Here is a 15,374-nt window from a genome sequence, read left to right on the forward strand (position 1 = left end):
CTTAGAGACCATGTTCACTGTAATAAGCACATTCATGAGTAAAAAAAGGGTAAGTTAGGCAAACATGAAAACATCAATTTTGTTATTGTATATTTTTTATATAAGAGAAACATTGGCCAAGACTACACAGTACAGAAAAACAAAGACAAACAATCTAAAGTATTAAATCTTTTTTTTAATAATGTCTAGTTACAGTTTTTTGCAAAAAAGAACTCCAAATACATTCTAATAAGTATTCTATTTCATGAATTGGTCAACATGGTCACATAATACATGAGAATAAACAAAAAAGTTAATAGATTTCATGGTCTGCCAATCAATTCTGGGTGGAACCATCAGCTCAATTCTGGGCTTTTTTATGCCCAGTCATAAACCACTGACCATGATAGTATGAGCAATGTAAGGGGCAGATAGCACCACTATATAAACATGTTCAACCTTATTACCTTCATAACTAACTTTATTTACAGAGTGCTTTACAAACTGTATTCGAAATTGAATTGAGCAGAGCAAATTGTGAAAGGTTTAGCTAAAGCTTGAACATACATATGATGGTCAAGTCGACCCTCGGGGTAAATCCGTTTCTACAGTATCCTACCCTATAACTGTACTTCACATCACAGGACAAAGCTTCTGTACCACTGTAGCAGAGAAACAATTACTACATGAAAGGTGTTACATCAATATCATAAAGCATGAAATCAACAGGAACACAACATTAGTCATGGTCCTATGCATTTCACAGAACATATCTCAAGAAATCAGGCCAAAACAAACTGCCAATTTGTCAGGAGGATTTTGATTCCCTTAATCACTGTGACCACGGATGTGGCAGGGTTTAACTTTAGCGTATTTGCTTCGCCTTTTTTGCATTTGTCCCTGAAAACGTAAATGCAGCCGTTGCAGCTGGCCACTTTCCAAAGAGACGGCACGCAGCTCCACACTTCAGGAAACCGTAGACGGGTGAAGCTGTCAAGAAGTGGGTTGTAGCACACCAGAGTGTCGCCCTCTGCCACCACAAAGATAAGGTCCTTATGGGCAGTGGCATGCATGCATCCTGCAAAAGGCAACATGTAGGACTTCGTCTGACACCTCTGAGTGGCTGTTTCAAAACATTGAATAAGGCGAGACGGTTTGGTGAAAAAGTCCATATCATTCTCTTCCCCACCCAAAAGGTAAATCGTGCCTCCCAAATTGACTCCTGCTGCTCCAGATACAGCGGTTTCTAGCGGAGTGGTCTCTTTCCATATGTTGTCCTGCACTGTGTAACAGATGACAGCATTGGAGAGTGTGTCCTGAAGGGTTTTGCCTCCTAATGAGTAAATGGCATCTTCTGAGTAAACGGACACTAACGTGTGGTGGAGACGGTCCCGAGGCAGAGGGGCGCAGCGCTCCCAGTCCATGGTGTGCATGTTGCATTTCCACATGCGTCGCGGTATGGAGCCCCCTACGACGTACAGGTCACCGCCATGCTTGCAGGCAGCTGTGATTTGGTGACACAGGCTGTTCTGACCACTCACACTGATGGCATCATCTTCATCACAATGAAGAGACACTGCCAACGAGTGCGTGCGTGTGTCTTCCTTCCCAATAAGGTATATGTGGACGTTTTCACCAATCTCCTAAAAAAAGGGAAACAAGCGTGAGACCATTTGTTTGAAAAAAGAACTGCACTAAAATAACTAACAAAAAGTTTGCTTCTAAGTTGGGTTTTCATCTTCACCTTTAGGCTGTCTAGAAGCATGTCTGAATACTCCTCTCGCTCAACTTTGTTGTGATTGATCCAAGATTCAATCGCTGCAGTTGGATTTTGTGTGCTTGGAACACCATCTGTCGAAAAGCGATACAAATTACAACTGGGACTGAATTTGAGACAGTAGACCTAATACCCATGCTACAAAGCATTCTACAGTTTTTTTTATAACGTTTACTATATATACACATACATACACATTATGTATATGTATGAAGAGTTTGATTCCAAAAGGAGATAACTCTTTTAAATTCAGAAATCATGTTTTTGTATTATGTTAACATGTTTTTATTGTGTTAGTTAGCTGTATTTGTTTTTTGTTATGCCTTAAATCAAAACAAACCAACTGCAGTTTGATTGATATTTATTGGAATGCACAATAAAAAACATGATTTAAAAATAAAATTAAAAATGGAGTTCTCTCATTTTAGAACCAAACTCCTCATATATACAAAGATTATATATATCCTCATATATATATATAATCAGTTAAAAAAGTTTTTTTTAACTGATTTCATATTTACTTCAACTTTCATGACCATCATTCACCTTTCATGACGTCTATGAGAAGGCACAATGGTAGGTTCAAGAACTCCTCTGTCTGGTGCAGCTGCACAAGATGGATCTTTGCACAGTGCTTGGCTGCAGTATACAACTCCTGGTCACTGTGTCTGTCCGCCAACCACATCACCTGGAATATAAGTGCAGTCAAGTATACATTGTGTGTATATTAAACATCACCATTAGAAATTAAATGTTCTACCTGCAGGCAGTTCCTGATTTCCACAGTTCGTGAAAGAAAACGAGAGCACTCCTCAAACAGGGAAGTGAGCTGATACATGTCAGCCATCTCATAGGTGTCCTGCAGATTTTCGACCTGTAGTTTTATTGTTCCATGGTATATGTAGTCCACCAGCGACTGGAACACAGGTGCGCTGACGTCCTTCAGCTCAATGTTGCGATCATAAGCTTCTCTAAGGTTAGAGGTGAACATGGATCTGAAAAAGCTGCTCTGTGCCGACAGCACCAGGCGGTGAAGCTGGAACTCTTTGCTGTCCACAGTGACAATAACATCTGCAAACAGGCCATCCTCCAGACACAAGTCCATGATGCTCTTTACCACACGGCTGGAATGGGAGCGATCAGTGAACGTGTAGCCCAGAAAATAGTTCTCGTCCCCTGATGGACCTCCGACACTTCCACCATCACCAGACTCCATGGCATGCACTCTGCTGTGTGAACTTATAATTTGAAGGAGCTTCGACAGAATACTAGATGAATGACCTTCTGTAACGTTATGTCAGATGGGTGCATTCATATGACATTTAATTGGTGACAGGCAGTCAAGTTGATGAAGACAGAGGTTAGCATGGGATGTGTTCTTCATGCCATTGTAAGAGCACAATTGATTGTGTATTCATGCATTTACACTGTTCAGTATTACAACAGTGTGCTTTGCAGGAACACCAAGCTCTCCGCATCCAAAAGGTTAACTTCGTCTAAGCAGTTTGCAAGCCAGATTATTTTCATTTACTGATAAGCAGTGTGGCTATCGCTAACATAAACTATCTAGGGAAAAGCCTAGTTAACTTTGAATACCTTTAAGAATCCACAAAAGACGCAGCAGAATATACTCTGACGATTGTAAAAACGTTAACAGAACAAGCTTGTTAAAACAATACTAATTATAAACGTAAACACGGGCTACAAAAATATTTATCATGCTAAAGCAAGAACGCTTTTAAGAAAACCAACAAGCGCCAAGACAAAACAGAAACTCTTCTACACTGAGCGTTCATACTATGTTTGTGACTCTCCGCCGCCACCATGTGTTGGAGGCCTGTTATTGCTGGAGCCTAGTAAACTGTTGAAACAAGGCAGATAAACGCGGTAGTTTTTTATTTTATAGCGACATACAGCGACAGTATAATATATACGTTAGTTTTTAGTTGTTTTATTTTGTGAGTTGGTGTATTTATGTCAAGGAGTCAACATGGCTAAGCTGCAACTTTTCATTTCAAAATGTTATTTTATAATTTTGTGCATTCAGGTGCATTACTATATAAAACAGCATAACATACTTCTGTTTATTTTAATAATATTTAAATTATTTCATAAAATATGTATTTTTAATGAATTCATTTAAAATATTTTTTATTTTAAGCCAAAATGCATGTTTAAATTGCCCTAACTGACAAAAGAAATCAGTGATAATGTTTTGTCTATAGTTGCATAAACTAAGACCTGTCTACGAAACCAGTCTCATGAGTGTTCAGTAAACACAAGTTATCTTTTTGTAAGCTGCATATTTCCGTAATGTACAATTTACATTTTGACTGTACTCTTTTCCTCTCTTTCCATGCCATATGTGTGAGTTCGACACACAAGCATGTCAATGAAATGCAGGTTATTTAATTTTTCTTTTTATAATCATATTGTTTTACGTTTAAACTGCAAAGCATTTTTCTGTACATGTTTAATTTATAGTTGCTATTTCCTTGACATGCCCTTTTCTGAGTCACAAAATAGTCTTGTGATGAAAGAACTTTCAAAACCCACAACCTCAGTCCTGGACTGATCTTCTTGGTAATCTAGCAAAAGTAATTTAGCTTCAGATGCAAAAACCTTGAAACACAAGTAAGTTTATTGTTAGTTAAGTGACCTAACAGAGACATGTATTAATATAACATTTTATTGTATGAATAAGTTGTATATAAAATATATTCAAGTATAAAGATATATAAAACAACACTAACTGTTTTTATAAATTTTCGTAACCTACTAATAAAATCTGCTCATTACACAATTCTAAAATCCAGTGTCAACACTGTCACTTTCTCTTTGCTTTTGAAGTCTTGCACTCTGGTTTGCTCTTGGCTTTGGTTTCTGTTGTTGACAGTGATGACAGCTTTTTCTTCAGCTTGGCATTATCTTGAGAGGTTCTTTTGTCTCTTTGAGGTTGCTGCCGTGCACTGCGCTGGGACCTAGAGGTTCCCGCTCTGCCTCCACCATCCTCTACTCTTTCATCTGTAAATCCCTGGTTTTGATTATCACTGTTTAGCAGCATGTCTTCTCGTTTCCAAATCAAAATATTAAACCCTGCAACAAAAGTACACAATTTTCAGACTCTACAAAAAATACATAAATAAATTGTTTTTATTTTTCAGTCAGCTGTATTTACCCATTCCTGATGCCAGAACATCCCCTGTTGGATTGAATTTGTTAAGCTGAAATAAACAGTTTGAGATACTTAGTACATGTGAAATGTAAATTGTATATGTAATGACAATATAATGTTAATAACTTGACAGAAAATTTGTCAAGATGTTATAAAATCTTTTTTATAATTTTTATAATAACAGAATTGAATTACTAAGTTTGTATATTTGTCTGTAAATTATAAGACTGAACAAAAAGGGTTCTTACACATATGATGCCGTGGGTATTGGGGTCTCTGAGCTGATGCACCAATCTACCACTGCTGGCATCATAAAAGTCAATAGTTCTCTTGTCATTGACAAGGACACGATTATCTGGGTACCGGCCAGCCACGACGATGTCATACATGGGATGCCAGGTTGCCTGAAAATAATAATAAATATCCAACGATTAAGTCTACAATTCCCAAAAAAAGTCAAATCTGCATTTTATGAACACTGACTTTAATGGGTGTAAGGTGCTGGAACTGTCGATGTGGATGAGTAATAATCTGGTCAGGTTTAGACCAGTCATACGAGCAGTAAATCCTGATTTCATTCATCTGGTCTGTAGTTAAGAGCTTGGAGCTGTCAGTTGGATTAAAGTAAGCTGGAGTGAAAGAAAGTGAAAAAGTCTCAAATCATGGTGAACTATATTTCTTCCCAAATTTTTATGTTTTCATATCGTCACCTACCAGAATTGACCGGTTTTTCATGAGACATCTTAGTCAGATAACTGCTTTTGTCTTTGATCTTTCTAAGGTCCCACAATTTAACCGTGGCATCAACGGAGGATGTTGCCAGAAGCCAATCACAATGAGGGTTGAATTCTGCATGGGTCACTTTGCCTGTATGCAGCTTCTCATTTAAAACCTAAATACATGACCATGTTTTAGAGAATATCAGACAGATTTGCACTTCATTTGGGCAGAGAACTTTTTTTTGTCAATTCCATCACTTACCTCATGTCCATCTAGACCAAGCAGGAGAAGTCTTCCAGCATTATCCCCAGTCACAAGCATCTGACGGCTTACAGACACATCTACACAGCAGTACCAATAACTACAAAAGAGATAAACATTACATACTGTGCATATATTACATAATGCATAATTACATTAATATAATGCATAGCAGGCGAAAAGGTGAATTTCAAAAAGCAACTGACCATTACGATCACTTAGTGTTATATATTGCCATAGAGCGACTGGAAAAATGTGACAAGTAATCACACACTAACATTCCTTGCAGTATAACCTGCCGTTGGACCCACCACCCAAAAAATGTCTCACAAAATTTAGTACGCTAATGACCTATGCAGTAATACTGTAATAGATATTTTCAAAAAAGTGTAGAAGACAACGAGACAAATCAACAGTCAATCCATACGGCATGCATAAGTGTTACAGCACAACAGCATACTCTATGACACTGACAACAGAATAAAAAGCCTGAAATGTTTGCAATTTTTCAACACTGTAGACCACACAGTAGGTGTGCTCACCAAAGATTGTGGTGGTCATGGCCACAGTCTGGGGTTCGAGACAATGTCTGGCTTGCGAGGCCCTCAAAACTTTGCACTGTAAGTGTGCCATCACCAGAAGCAACATAGACCTTGGACACATCTGTCGGACAAAACTTCATCTCCCCTATAAAGTCACCAGCACCTTTCTACATGCACACAAACAGACAGCAAACAGACAAAGCTTGTTAAATGAGTTACAGCAGCTAGCAGCCACAAGTACAGTCATGACAGGAATGAGTCGACGAAAAAGGTCGGCAACCAAACTGACAAAAGAGCAAGAATCCTGACCAAACATGCAGTCTTTCTGCAGATAGATGACTGGCAGTAAGGAAGCAATGTTCCTCAAAATAGCTAAAACTAACATTCACAATACATTCAGATCAATGTTAAACAATCAAGTGATTTCATCTTCCATTTCCCCAGTGTTTTATATGCAGCTTCAAACCAATCAGGAGACACCAAGTACTTAAAAGTTTAATGTATGAAATTTTGCGACATCTAGCAGTGAAGTTGCGAATTACAACCAACGGCTCACTCCATCCCTCCCTTTCGAAGCACTACTGTGGCTGCGCAGGACTAAGATGTCGTCACGTTTTAGCTTCTTTCGCAAAAAAGATAAAGATTTACAAAACGCGTTCTATAGAGCAGTTAGTCCGTTTAGGGCTACTGTAGAAACATTATGGCGAATTCCATGTAAGGGGACACGTGGTGTATATAGATAGAAAAAAATAATTCAATTCTATTTTAGTATGTCAGATCTCTATACACCTCTGAAGGGATTGTTATGTATATTATATTGTATTTCGGACAATAGATCCTCCAAAAATGAAACAGCCTCATACAATACACAAAAAAACACACACACAATGCCTGCTCTACCAATGACAGAATAGAATTTGTAAAATGTCGCTCAGTGTCACTCTCTCTCCAGTCACTCACTAGCGATAAAGATCCTAAAAAACTTGGTGTAACTATTCCAAACTGTGTCAAAACGTTCCAGTGTAATTGTAAAAGTACCAGGAACAATTTTAAGAGGACACTAGTATAAAGATGGCCACTGCACTGACAGATGTGAAGTAAACACCATTATTTATTTCATTGGTTATTTAAAAGAATAAAGGGCAGCCTTTATTGCTACTGAGGTAACTTGCTTACTCCCATGAATTTGTTTCAGCAAACACTTGTACTACTGATCCACTGAAATCCCGAAGGGTGGTGGCACCCCCAATAGATGAGGTGAACAGCTGATTGGTATTTAATTGGTTAAACTTCATGCCTGTTATTGAGTCTCCAGCACCCATCTAGATAGAAAAAAAGGGGGAAAATCTGAGCAGTTGGTATCTTTTAAATGTTCTACTTTAACTTACCCAAATGTACACTTGAATCAAAATTATGCGTGTTCGCGAAAAATACACTGTGGAAGCACACTTTAGAAACTTCTCAATATTGTTGTGTCACCGGGACATATGGTGACTACCATACGCAAGACACATGCACTCATTTTGATTCTGCTTTCCCTGCCTACCCCCTGTATGAAAGTTGTTTTATTCAGGGCATCATAATCCCACAGGACTATATCTCCACCCTTGGAGCCCACTGCAACAGCTGTGGGATGGGTTGGGTGCCAATCCAGACAAGTGGCCCTTCGGTCAAAGGGGCTGGTTGTCCGGTGCAGTCTGTAGGCTCCAAGAGAGCGTGTGAAAGGCTCTTGCAGACACTATAACACGAGGGAAAATAACCAGATTAAGATGGGGTTTGTCTGCTATAGGCTAGCTCTAGTTCTTTGAATTTTACATAAATGAATTTGCTGTAATATATGCTTCTCATTACCTTGCGAAAATGCGTGTGAATGCTCTGTCCTAAGGAGCTTTTGTAAATGTAGTGAAGTATACTTGTTCGGCCCACTTTCTTTTGGCATTCTTTTGACTGTGAGTAGGTTTCTAATACAACACAAATAACAGTAAAGGGATAGTTCACCCCAAAATGAAATATTTTCTGTAAATTAAAAGTCATTTCAAACTTGTATGAGGAAAAAAGATATTTGGAAGAATGTTGGTAACCAGACAACACTTGAGCCTATTGACTTTCCATTGCCATTGCATGGACACAAATTCACTCATCTCATACTATGTGTTCCACAGAAGAAAAAAAAAAAGAGTAATATAGGCCTACAGGTTTTGAATGACATGAGGATGAATAAACGATGACAGATTTTAGGGTGAACTATCTATGCCTTAAAACACTTTAGTAATTATTTAGTATTATTAAGTGCTTCGTGTCATCATATCACATCACCCTGGGCTCAGTGAGCAAAAAATGAAACTGAAACATTTTAAGATAACTCAGAACTTCGCAAACCTGTTTTTGGTGACGACGACGTCTTGTTGTCTTTTTTGGCTTTCAGCTTCTTGGAGAGGGTCTGAGCAGATTCTTTATTCGGTCTCTTTTTTGAATTGGCATTCTGTTTCGCAACAGACGAGTCTGCCTGAGCTCTTCCTCTCGCCATTTCTGTTTAAAAAAACATGTCAAATTACACAAGTGTAATAGCGTCTGAAACACGTGCACGATCGACTAGATACATGCATTTTACATGCATCTTTCTTACCCGTAAGTAATTTTACACTCTGTCTACATTACATCCACCGTGCAGACTTGTACGTTTGCAGATCAACAAAGCATTTCTCTAAACGTGCACAGACAAGGAATTCAGTGTGATTCAGTGACGTAACGAAACGACTGATTTGTAACTTTTGAGCGCGATATACACTTTAACCACTAGATGACGAACCACCGCTGAAAACGATTTTGTAATTTTGTAACGCTGATGTTTAGTTTTATTCGTAAAACTATATACTTTTCTGAAAATAGATCAATACAACTGCTGTGCACCCGGAATATGATGTATATGTAATGTGCATTTAATAGGCTATATGTTTACAATTAATCGTGGCAACATCTGGTTATTATGCGCATAAGCCGTGTGTTTCCAAATATGTTTACACTCGAATGAACTTGCTAATATAATCGCAAAGTGATTAAATAAACACAAAACAAACATCGCAAACTAACATCAGTGATCGACTTCATGCGGAGAGGCAAAGAATAAGAATAGGCTTGTTTATGATGAGCTAAATCTGCGCAGAACCGATCACCGCGAGCTGCATGCCGGTTAGAAAAGTGTCCGAGTTACGTCCACCTTGCTCTGATGTCATGCTGACGTGTGCCAAAAAACTCTCGCGACGGCTATGCGGCTGTGTCGGATTGAGCAGTCGAGCGCAGTTGCTCTCCTCCGACTGCGCTACTCAAAAGCATGATGGGAAACGACTGACTGACGACACAGCTTCATGCTCATTGGCTGAGAATGTCAACTGATACATTTTCTCTTCATTATAAGAATTAGATTACGCATCTGTTTATTTATATTTACATGCAAACTAAACAAAAACAAAACACGCCTAGTGAAGTTAAGAATTAGGACATGCGTTTATTTTATATTTCTCATCATTAGAATTCTTCCTTGTTTTAATTTTCACTTTATTCTATTGTATGTTTGTGTGAATTAATAAATCAATACATATCTAATACATATCTAAATACATATCTAAATGGACTGTTTAGTCATTATGCCTCATCTTTGTGTGGTTTCATCTGAGAAGTGTCTGAGTCTTAAAACAAGGGAAGACATTCTGAAGAATGTTTGCTACAATACAGCTTTGACTTGCATGGTATGGAAAAATACTATGGACGTGAAATGGTGGCAGAATCCCGCGTGTTATTAATTATGATAAACATTTGTTATGACCTCTGTCTCTCAAAAGCAACTTGCTATTTACTTCATTTACCATTTGTTTATACAATCCTTGAAAATGTCTTACATGTTGTTGTGTTGTTTATTTGTGAGCTGTTTATTTGTACATTATTTGACAGTACATTCAGTGATTATTATTGTAACCATCTTCATGTAAAAACAGTGGTATTTCTATTACATCCACTTCGTCTGCGACAGCCCCGGATTGGCTAATCGGGAGCACCGGGAGAATTCCCGGTGGGCCGGTCAGTTTTTTTGGCCGCGAGGGCCGGTATTGTCATGGCACGGTTGAAATGTGGCTTTCCCTAGGCTGCCTTCACTCACAGCAGCCCTAATCTTTTTATTTATTATTTTACCGCAGCCCCACTCTTTTTTATTTCATATTTTTTCGCAGCCCAACTCAGAGCGCAGCCTGCAGGTTAATGATGACGTGATTATCTTTTGACTCCCTGGCCCCGCCCCCGACAGCGCCACTGCAAGTTGCTCAAAATAAAAAACCGTCAGAAATAAAAATGGATGACAGAAAGCGCAAAGGCGGCGCTGAAAAGTCCAGAATAAAAAGCAAGAAAGCTCTGGAAACGGACGCGGCCAAATGTTCTAAGAAGACCACATTTCTTCTCAAAACAAATGAAGACGAGGAGACGGCCGGTAAGCTAACGTTAAGGTATTTAGGAATAGGAGCATTACACTAGGTGCAAGCTAGCTCATTGTTAGAGCGCCCGTCCCCCATTCAGACCGACGTCGGTTCGAAGCCCGTGTTAATTAATGTTTTAGGGTTGTCCATGTTTCCTTGAAGCTACACTTATGCAGAGGAAAAAGAGATGAAACAATCATTAGAAATCATTGTGAAAGAAAAGTCAGATAACAGTCCAATAGTTTTATTATTTAACTAATGTTCTCATATTTGTAAAAAAATATTTGAAGTTGTAAAGCAGATGTTTATTTAAAATAAATTATAGTGTCATTAGACAGTGCAATACATTTTATTTTAATCTTTTGTAATTTATAATTTTTTCCTTATTTCAATGTTTGGATATTTATGAACACTAATTCTTAAAGAAAATAGATTCTGATACTGTCCTGTTCTAATAAATCTTCACTGTGAAGCAAAACTTAGGCTACTGTATTTTCACTGAATGACAATGAATTCAAGGCTGTAGAGAACAGTGCGCTATTGCAGACTTAGGTTTTAATTATCATTATTTTAATATAGTCAGTCGTAAACTAAAGTGGGCCGGTCTAAGGCATGAAACTCCAGGGCTGAAAATGAGTCCCAATCCGGCCCTGCGATAAAAAACGCGAACGCGATCTCCTCCACTGTTCACGTTTGCAAGCGACAAAACAGCGAGATTCTGGAAGTGTCCGACTTCAAAGGTCTTTTTTGACCCCTCCCCTTACTGCAGCCGCCTACTCTCACGTACATTTCAGGCGAGGCAAGGCGCATCTCAAACAAGCCTATTCTCGCGGTAATCGATGCAATGCGCCGATTGGTCTGCGCAGCTCCGCGTGATGTCGAAAACGGCGTCTGGCGTCTTGGATAAGATGACTGCGTTGGCCAATCACAGACACACAGGGAGCAACATCTGACAACGAAAACAAAGAAAGGCATGTGCACCCTCTCATTGTCAGGACCGAAAATCAAACATTCACTATGTTTATTCAGTTTACACACTGACCGCCGAGAGCACATCAACACTTGGCGGTAAGTGTGCAGAACGATAGACTTACGCTTTTATTAACAAAAACTATTGTTTTTTTGGAGTTATTATAACTAGAGGTTTCAATAGTTTTATTACAGTGTGAATAGCTTTGCACAGTCTGCAGCCATTTGTTATTGCCTCACGCAGGATGTGGACACAGCTAACATAAGATGATGTGAATTTCGTGATCTAATTTTCGTGATCTATTCAGTTTGAATATATGGCACGTGCTTTCATAATGCCTGACGAGAAGCTATACAAACGTTCACGGTTGTGTACATAGACAACATGTTGATGTTCTGTCGCCTTTTTGTTTTTTAAGCATCCCCACACCCTTTTATTTTGTGCACAAATCAATCAAACAATATCAATCAATGTTTGGGAACACCAGAGAAAAACAATGTTCGTATTGTAGCTATGTAGTAGTCAAGTGTAAATGCAGTAGGTGTTCATTGCGATCTTTCTGTGGGTTTTATTCTTTACCAGTTAATTATTGCACAATACAGGCGATGACTTTTTATTTACGTTCTCTTCTTACGTTTAATTTGTCTTTCAAGACAACATTTATTACAGTAACACGTTGTTCTTAGGTTGAAACTTATTTAAATTTTTGTTTCAAAGTATACAGCTTCATTCAAACCTACTTTTTTCTCCTGAATGTGTATATAGGTCTTTCACCCTGGAAGCAGAGTTGGTAACTATATATATATGAAATATTTTCGCTGAAGAAGACTTCTAAAGGAGCATTCGGTAGATGGCAGCCTGTCTCTACACCTTGTGACTGCTGGTGCTTTGCTTTGCCAAGCTGAACCTTATCAAGCTACCTCAAGTGTTCAGCATCAACCAAGTTCCAAAAGTAAGCAATTTTTTCAAAGGTAATACTAATTTGGGAAGAATGTCGGTCTGCCCTTCTGCATACGTTGTGTGCACTAGAGCTTTACACTGCATGTGCAGCAAAGACACTCTCATGGTGATCGAAAAGTACAGCAGATAAATTAGATTTATGTAATGTCTGTCTACCTGTATGTCTTTCATGAAGATGGCATCATGTCAGGGTATCGCCACCCATGCAGTTCAGTCAAAGACTGTGTCCTTAGTCTTTTCCAGCTTACAAATGAAACCCTTAATATTTGGACTCATTTTCTGCCTACATGGTAAGTCATTTCTCAGCATTTACAGGAGGAAACCCATATTTTCTAATTACTTTTTATTTGTAAGTTATGTAATAGATATGCAGGCTTATAGATGGTCTTGTTTTGCAAGGTTTTTCTTCTGGAAGCTGTTGACAGGGATGCTGGAGATGGGTGATATAAAGGATCCTTTCACCTGGCCCTTGCTGGTGTTCCTACTGTCATGCTGTGTGTACCCACTTACATCCAGCTGTGCTCACACCTTCAGCACCATGTCAGAACGGGCCAGACACATCTGCTTCTTCTTTGATTATGGAGCTCTCAGCTTCTACAGCCTTTGTATATAGAAACGATATGCATTTGGTCTATCCTTAATTGACCTTTAAGTGATGTTAGGAATAATATAGTTGTAACTATGATTATAATATAGTATATAATGCATGCATGGGAATGCATAGATCTAGATTAAAAGACTAATTTTTATAAAATAAACTTATTATAATCTTTATAAAAGACTCTTTATAATTTCTGTCTTTCTGTTCGTTTATCAACAGGTTCTGCCATCACCTACTCCTTTTACACCTTTCCAGAGAAATGGGTTAATAGCACTTTTCACACATACTATGTTCCTATAGCTATTGTCAACTCCATTATCTCCACTGCACTGGCCTGCTACTCAAGGTAGAATCTGCTTAAAATATACAGTGTATTGTTATACATATTGTCCTATATTTTTCACAATGTTAAAAGTGATTTTTGAGAATATCTGAATGTGAGAATTGTTTCATTATCATTATGCCTTTAGGTGTCCTCACAAATTAAAAGAGAAACTATGTAAACGTCTACGGATAGTCGGCTTTGTCTATCCGTATGTCTTTGACAGTATTCCTCTCTTTTATAGAGTAAGTGTTCCAGCTGTTTTTTAAACAAATTAAAATGATGGTTTTGATTGGTATTTAATTTTAATAGACAAATTTGAAGTGCTTTTGAATATTTCCTTCCTAGATTTTTGTGTGCGTTGGTGAGGGCTGCACAGTAAATGAAGCCAATACGTTTCACTACTGGCACATATCACTGGCTGCTCTCACAGGCTTTCTTTTTGCCACACATCTGCCCGAACGATTGGCCCCTGGCAGTTTTGACTATATAGGTACTACAATTTCAGGTCCAATGGATGTTTAAGCTAAGCATCATAAACTCAGAAAACATGCCAATGGTTGTAAATCCAAAACTACTTTATGGTGTTTTTCTGCATCCTTCACAGGTCACAGTCATCAACTTTTCCACGTGTTTGCTATTATTGGCACATATTTCCAGATGACCGCCATTGAACTGGACATGACTGTGCGGAGACAGTGGCTTCATGCTCATTTGCTTCCAATCACCTTTTCAAACACAGTGGGAGCAGCACTCCTCTCCGTGATCAGCAGTCTTTGTATAATTTATATCTTCAGTATGGCACTTTTCTCCACCAGAAGCATGAAGGAAAAATAGTTTGAGAAGTGACAAAAGAACATCCATCAATATATGTGTTTTTATTGTCATGTTTATTCAACGGAAAGACTCGCTCGTGAACAGCATGGGATTTGATTTTATCTGGGGAAACTGGGGGAACAAGATTGTATAATTTATGGTTAGATATTGGATTGTCTATGGTATACTTTAACATTTGCACGATTCTATGTTTTTGCACATTAATCCCATTTAACTTTTTTTTTTAAAAGTGCCCCTTTTATAACCAGCCTTTTTGTTCACTGTATATGTAAGATTCTTGAATATATGTAAATTAAAGAATGTATGTTTGATTATTATGTTTGGTAATGCATATATTGTTAATTTCACTATATTTGGTACTCTTAATATTTGCACCATTAATCACGTTTCCATGTTTTTTGCACGTTAATCATATTTAATTTTATTTATATAAGTGCCTCTTTTTAGTAATCAGCCTTTTTGAATACTGTATATGTAAGATTCCTGTTTATACATTGAAATACATTAAAGATTTTTTTTAAATAATGTTTTGTAATATTGTTTGTTTCTTTATACTGCTACCGCACAATTTTTAAACACACTTTCATGTTTCCAATACACATGCATAATAACATGCTTTTTAAACAATGTAAAATCTTAAGGTAGAAAAAGAGTTTTTTTTATTCGTCAAAGTGCTAATATATTTTACAATACACACATTAATGGTTCAAGCTCGATTCTGATCTGTATATAAAATCAAAACATATTGTCCTTTGAGAAAATGTTAC

General features: G+C 37.9%; 3 protein-coding genes across 12 annotated transcripts; 1 reads left to right on the plus strand and 2 right to left on the minus strand.

The window, feature by feature from the left end:
• Positions 1-97: 97 nt before the first annotated feature.
• On the minus strand, positions 98-3,626 carry kbtbd4 (kelch repeat and BTB (POZ) domain containing 4). Its single transcript, XM_079465224.1, has 4 exons — positions 2,517-3,626; positions 2,303-2,444; positions 1,724-1,830; positions 98-1,622 (listed from the first exon to the last, which is right to left on the minus strand). The coding sequence occupies exons 1-4, from the start codon at positions 2,970-2,972 to the stop codon at positions 762-764; spliced, it is 1,566 nt and encodes a 521-aa protein (XP_079321350.1). The 5' UTR covers positions 2,973-3,626; the 3' UTR covers positions 98-761.
• Positions 3,627-4,202: 576 nt separating this feature from the next.
• Positions 4,203-9,700, minus strand: ddb2 (damage-specific DNA binding protein 2). Of its 4 annotated transcripts, none has more exons than XM_079465625.1 (12): positions 9,545-9,700; positions 9,081-9,158; positions 8,834-8,983; positions 8,306-8,415; positions 8,001-8,192; positions 6,455-6,621; positions 5,913-6,012; positions 5,646-5,823; positions 5,415-5,560; positions 5,180-5,335; positions 4,935-4,980; positions 4,376-4,852 (listed from the first exon to the last, which is right to left on the minus strand). In XM_079465625.1, exons 3-12 carry the CDS (start codon positions 8,979-8,981, stop codon positions 4,584-4,586), a joined length of 1,512 nt encoding a protein of 503 aa, XP_079321751.1. In that variant the 5' UTR covers positions 8,982-8,983; positions 9,081-9,158; positions 9,545-9,700; the 3' UTR covers positions 4,376-4,583. The 4 variants fall into 4 exon arrangements, with proteins under 4 accessions (XP_079321752.1, XP_079321751.1, XP_079321754.1 ...); XM_079465628.1 differs by lacking the exon at positions 6,455-6,621 and adding an exon at positions 7,631-7,776 and having other exon boundaries at positions 9,545-9,679; XM_079465626.1 differs by lacking the exon at positions 9,545-9,700 and having other exon boundaries at positions 4,203-4,852; positions 9,081-9,216.
• Positions 9,701-10,755: 1,055 nt separating this feature from the next.
• Positions 10,756-15,166, plus strand: paqr5a (progestin and adipoQ receptor family member Va). Of its 7 annotated transcripts, none has more exons than XM_079466553.1 (8): positions 10,756-10,931; positions 12,653-12,839; positions 13,023-13,137; positions 13,247-13,452; positions 13,668-13,794; positions 13,919-14,015; positions 14,119-14,263; positions 14,378-15,126. In XM_079466553.1, exons 3-8 carry the CDS (start codon positions 13,031-13,033, stop codon positions 14,605-14,607), a joined length of 912 nt encoding a protein of 303 aa, XP_079322679.1. In that variant the 5' UTR covers positions 10,756-10,931; positions 12,653-12,839; positions 13,023-13,030; the 3' UTR covers positions 14,608-15,126. The 7 variants fall into 7 exon arrangements, with proteins under 7 accessions (XP_079322679.1, XP_079322682.1, XP_079322680.1 ...); XM_079466556.1 differs by having other exon boundaries at positions 10,786-10,931; positions 13,247-13,341; XM_079466554.1 differs by lacking the exon at positions 10,756-10,931 and adding an exon at positions 11,792-11,985 and having other exon boundaries at positions 13,247-13,341; positions 14,378-15,166.
• Positions 15,167-15,374: the final 208 nt, after the last annotated feature.

Source organism: Barbatula barbatula, assembly GCF_947034865.1.
Source record: "Barbatula barbatula genome assembly, chromosome: 10".
Taxonomy (NCBI): domain Eukaryota; kingdom Metazoa; phylum Chordata; class Actinopteri; order Cypriniformes; family Nemacheilidae; genus Barbatula; species Barbatula barbatula.

Bases quoted from the DNA above. Each gene is read 5' to 3' on its own strand.
- kbtbd4 (XM_079465224.1), bottom strand. From the start codon at position 2,972: ATGGAGTCTGGTGATGGTGGAAGTGTCGGAGGTCCATCAGGGGACGAG. The intron at 1,831-2,302 runs GTGAATGATGGT...GCTTTTCGACAG, and splicing joins TCTCATAGACGTCATGAAAG to ATGGTGTTCCAAGCACACAA. The intron at 1,623-1,723 runs GTGAAGATGAAA...CCCTTTTTTTAG, and splicing joins TGCTTCTAGACAGCCTAAAG to GAGATTGGTGAAAACGTCCA.
- paqr5a (XM_079466550.1), top strand. From the start codon at position 12,992: ATGTCTGTCTACCTGTATGTCTTTCATGAAGATGGCATCATGTCAGGG. The intron at 13,453-13,667 runs GTATATAGAAAC...GTTTATCAACAG, and splicing joins TCTCAGCTTCTACAGCCTTT to GTTCTGCCATCACCTACTCC. The intron at 13,795-13,918 runs GTAGAATCTGCT...TTATGCCTTTAG, and splicing joins GCACTGGCCTGCTACTCAAG to GTGTCCTCACAAATTAAAAG.
- ddb2 (XM_079465626.1), bottom strand. From the start codon at position 8,981: ATGGCGAGAGGAAGAGCTCAGGCAGACTCGTCTGTTGCGAAACAGAAT. The intron at 5,336-5,414 runs GTCAGTGTTCAT...TATTATTTTCAG, and splicing joins AGCACCTTACACCCATTAAA to GCAACCTGGCATCCCATGTA. The intron at 4,853-4,934 runs GTAAATACAGCT...CTTTTGTTGCAG, and splicing joins TGTTCTGGCATCAGGAATGG to GGTTTAATATTTTGATTTGG.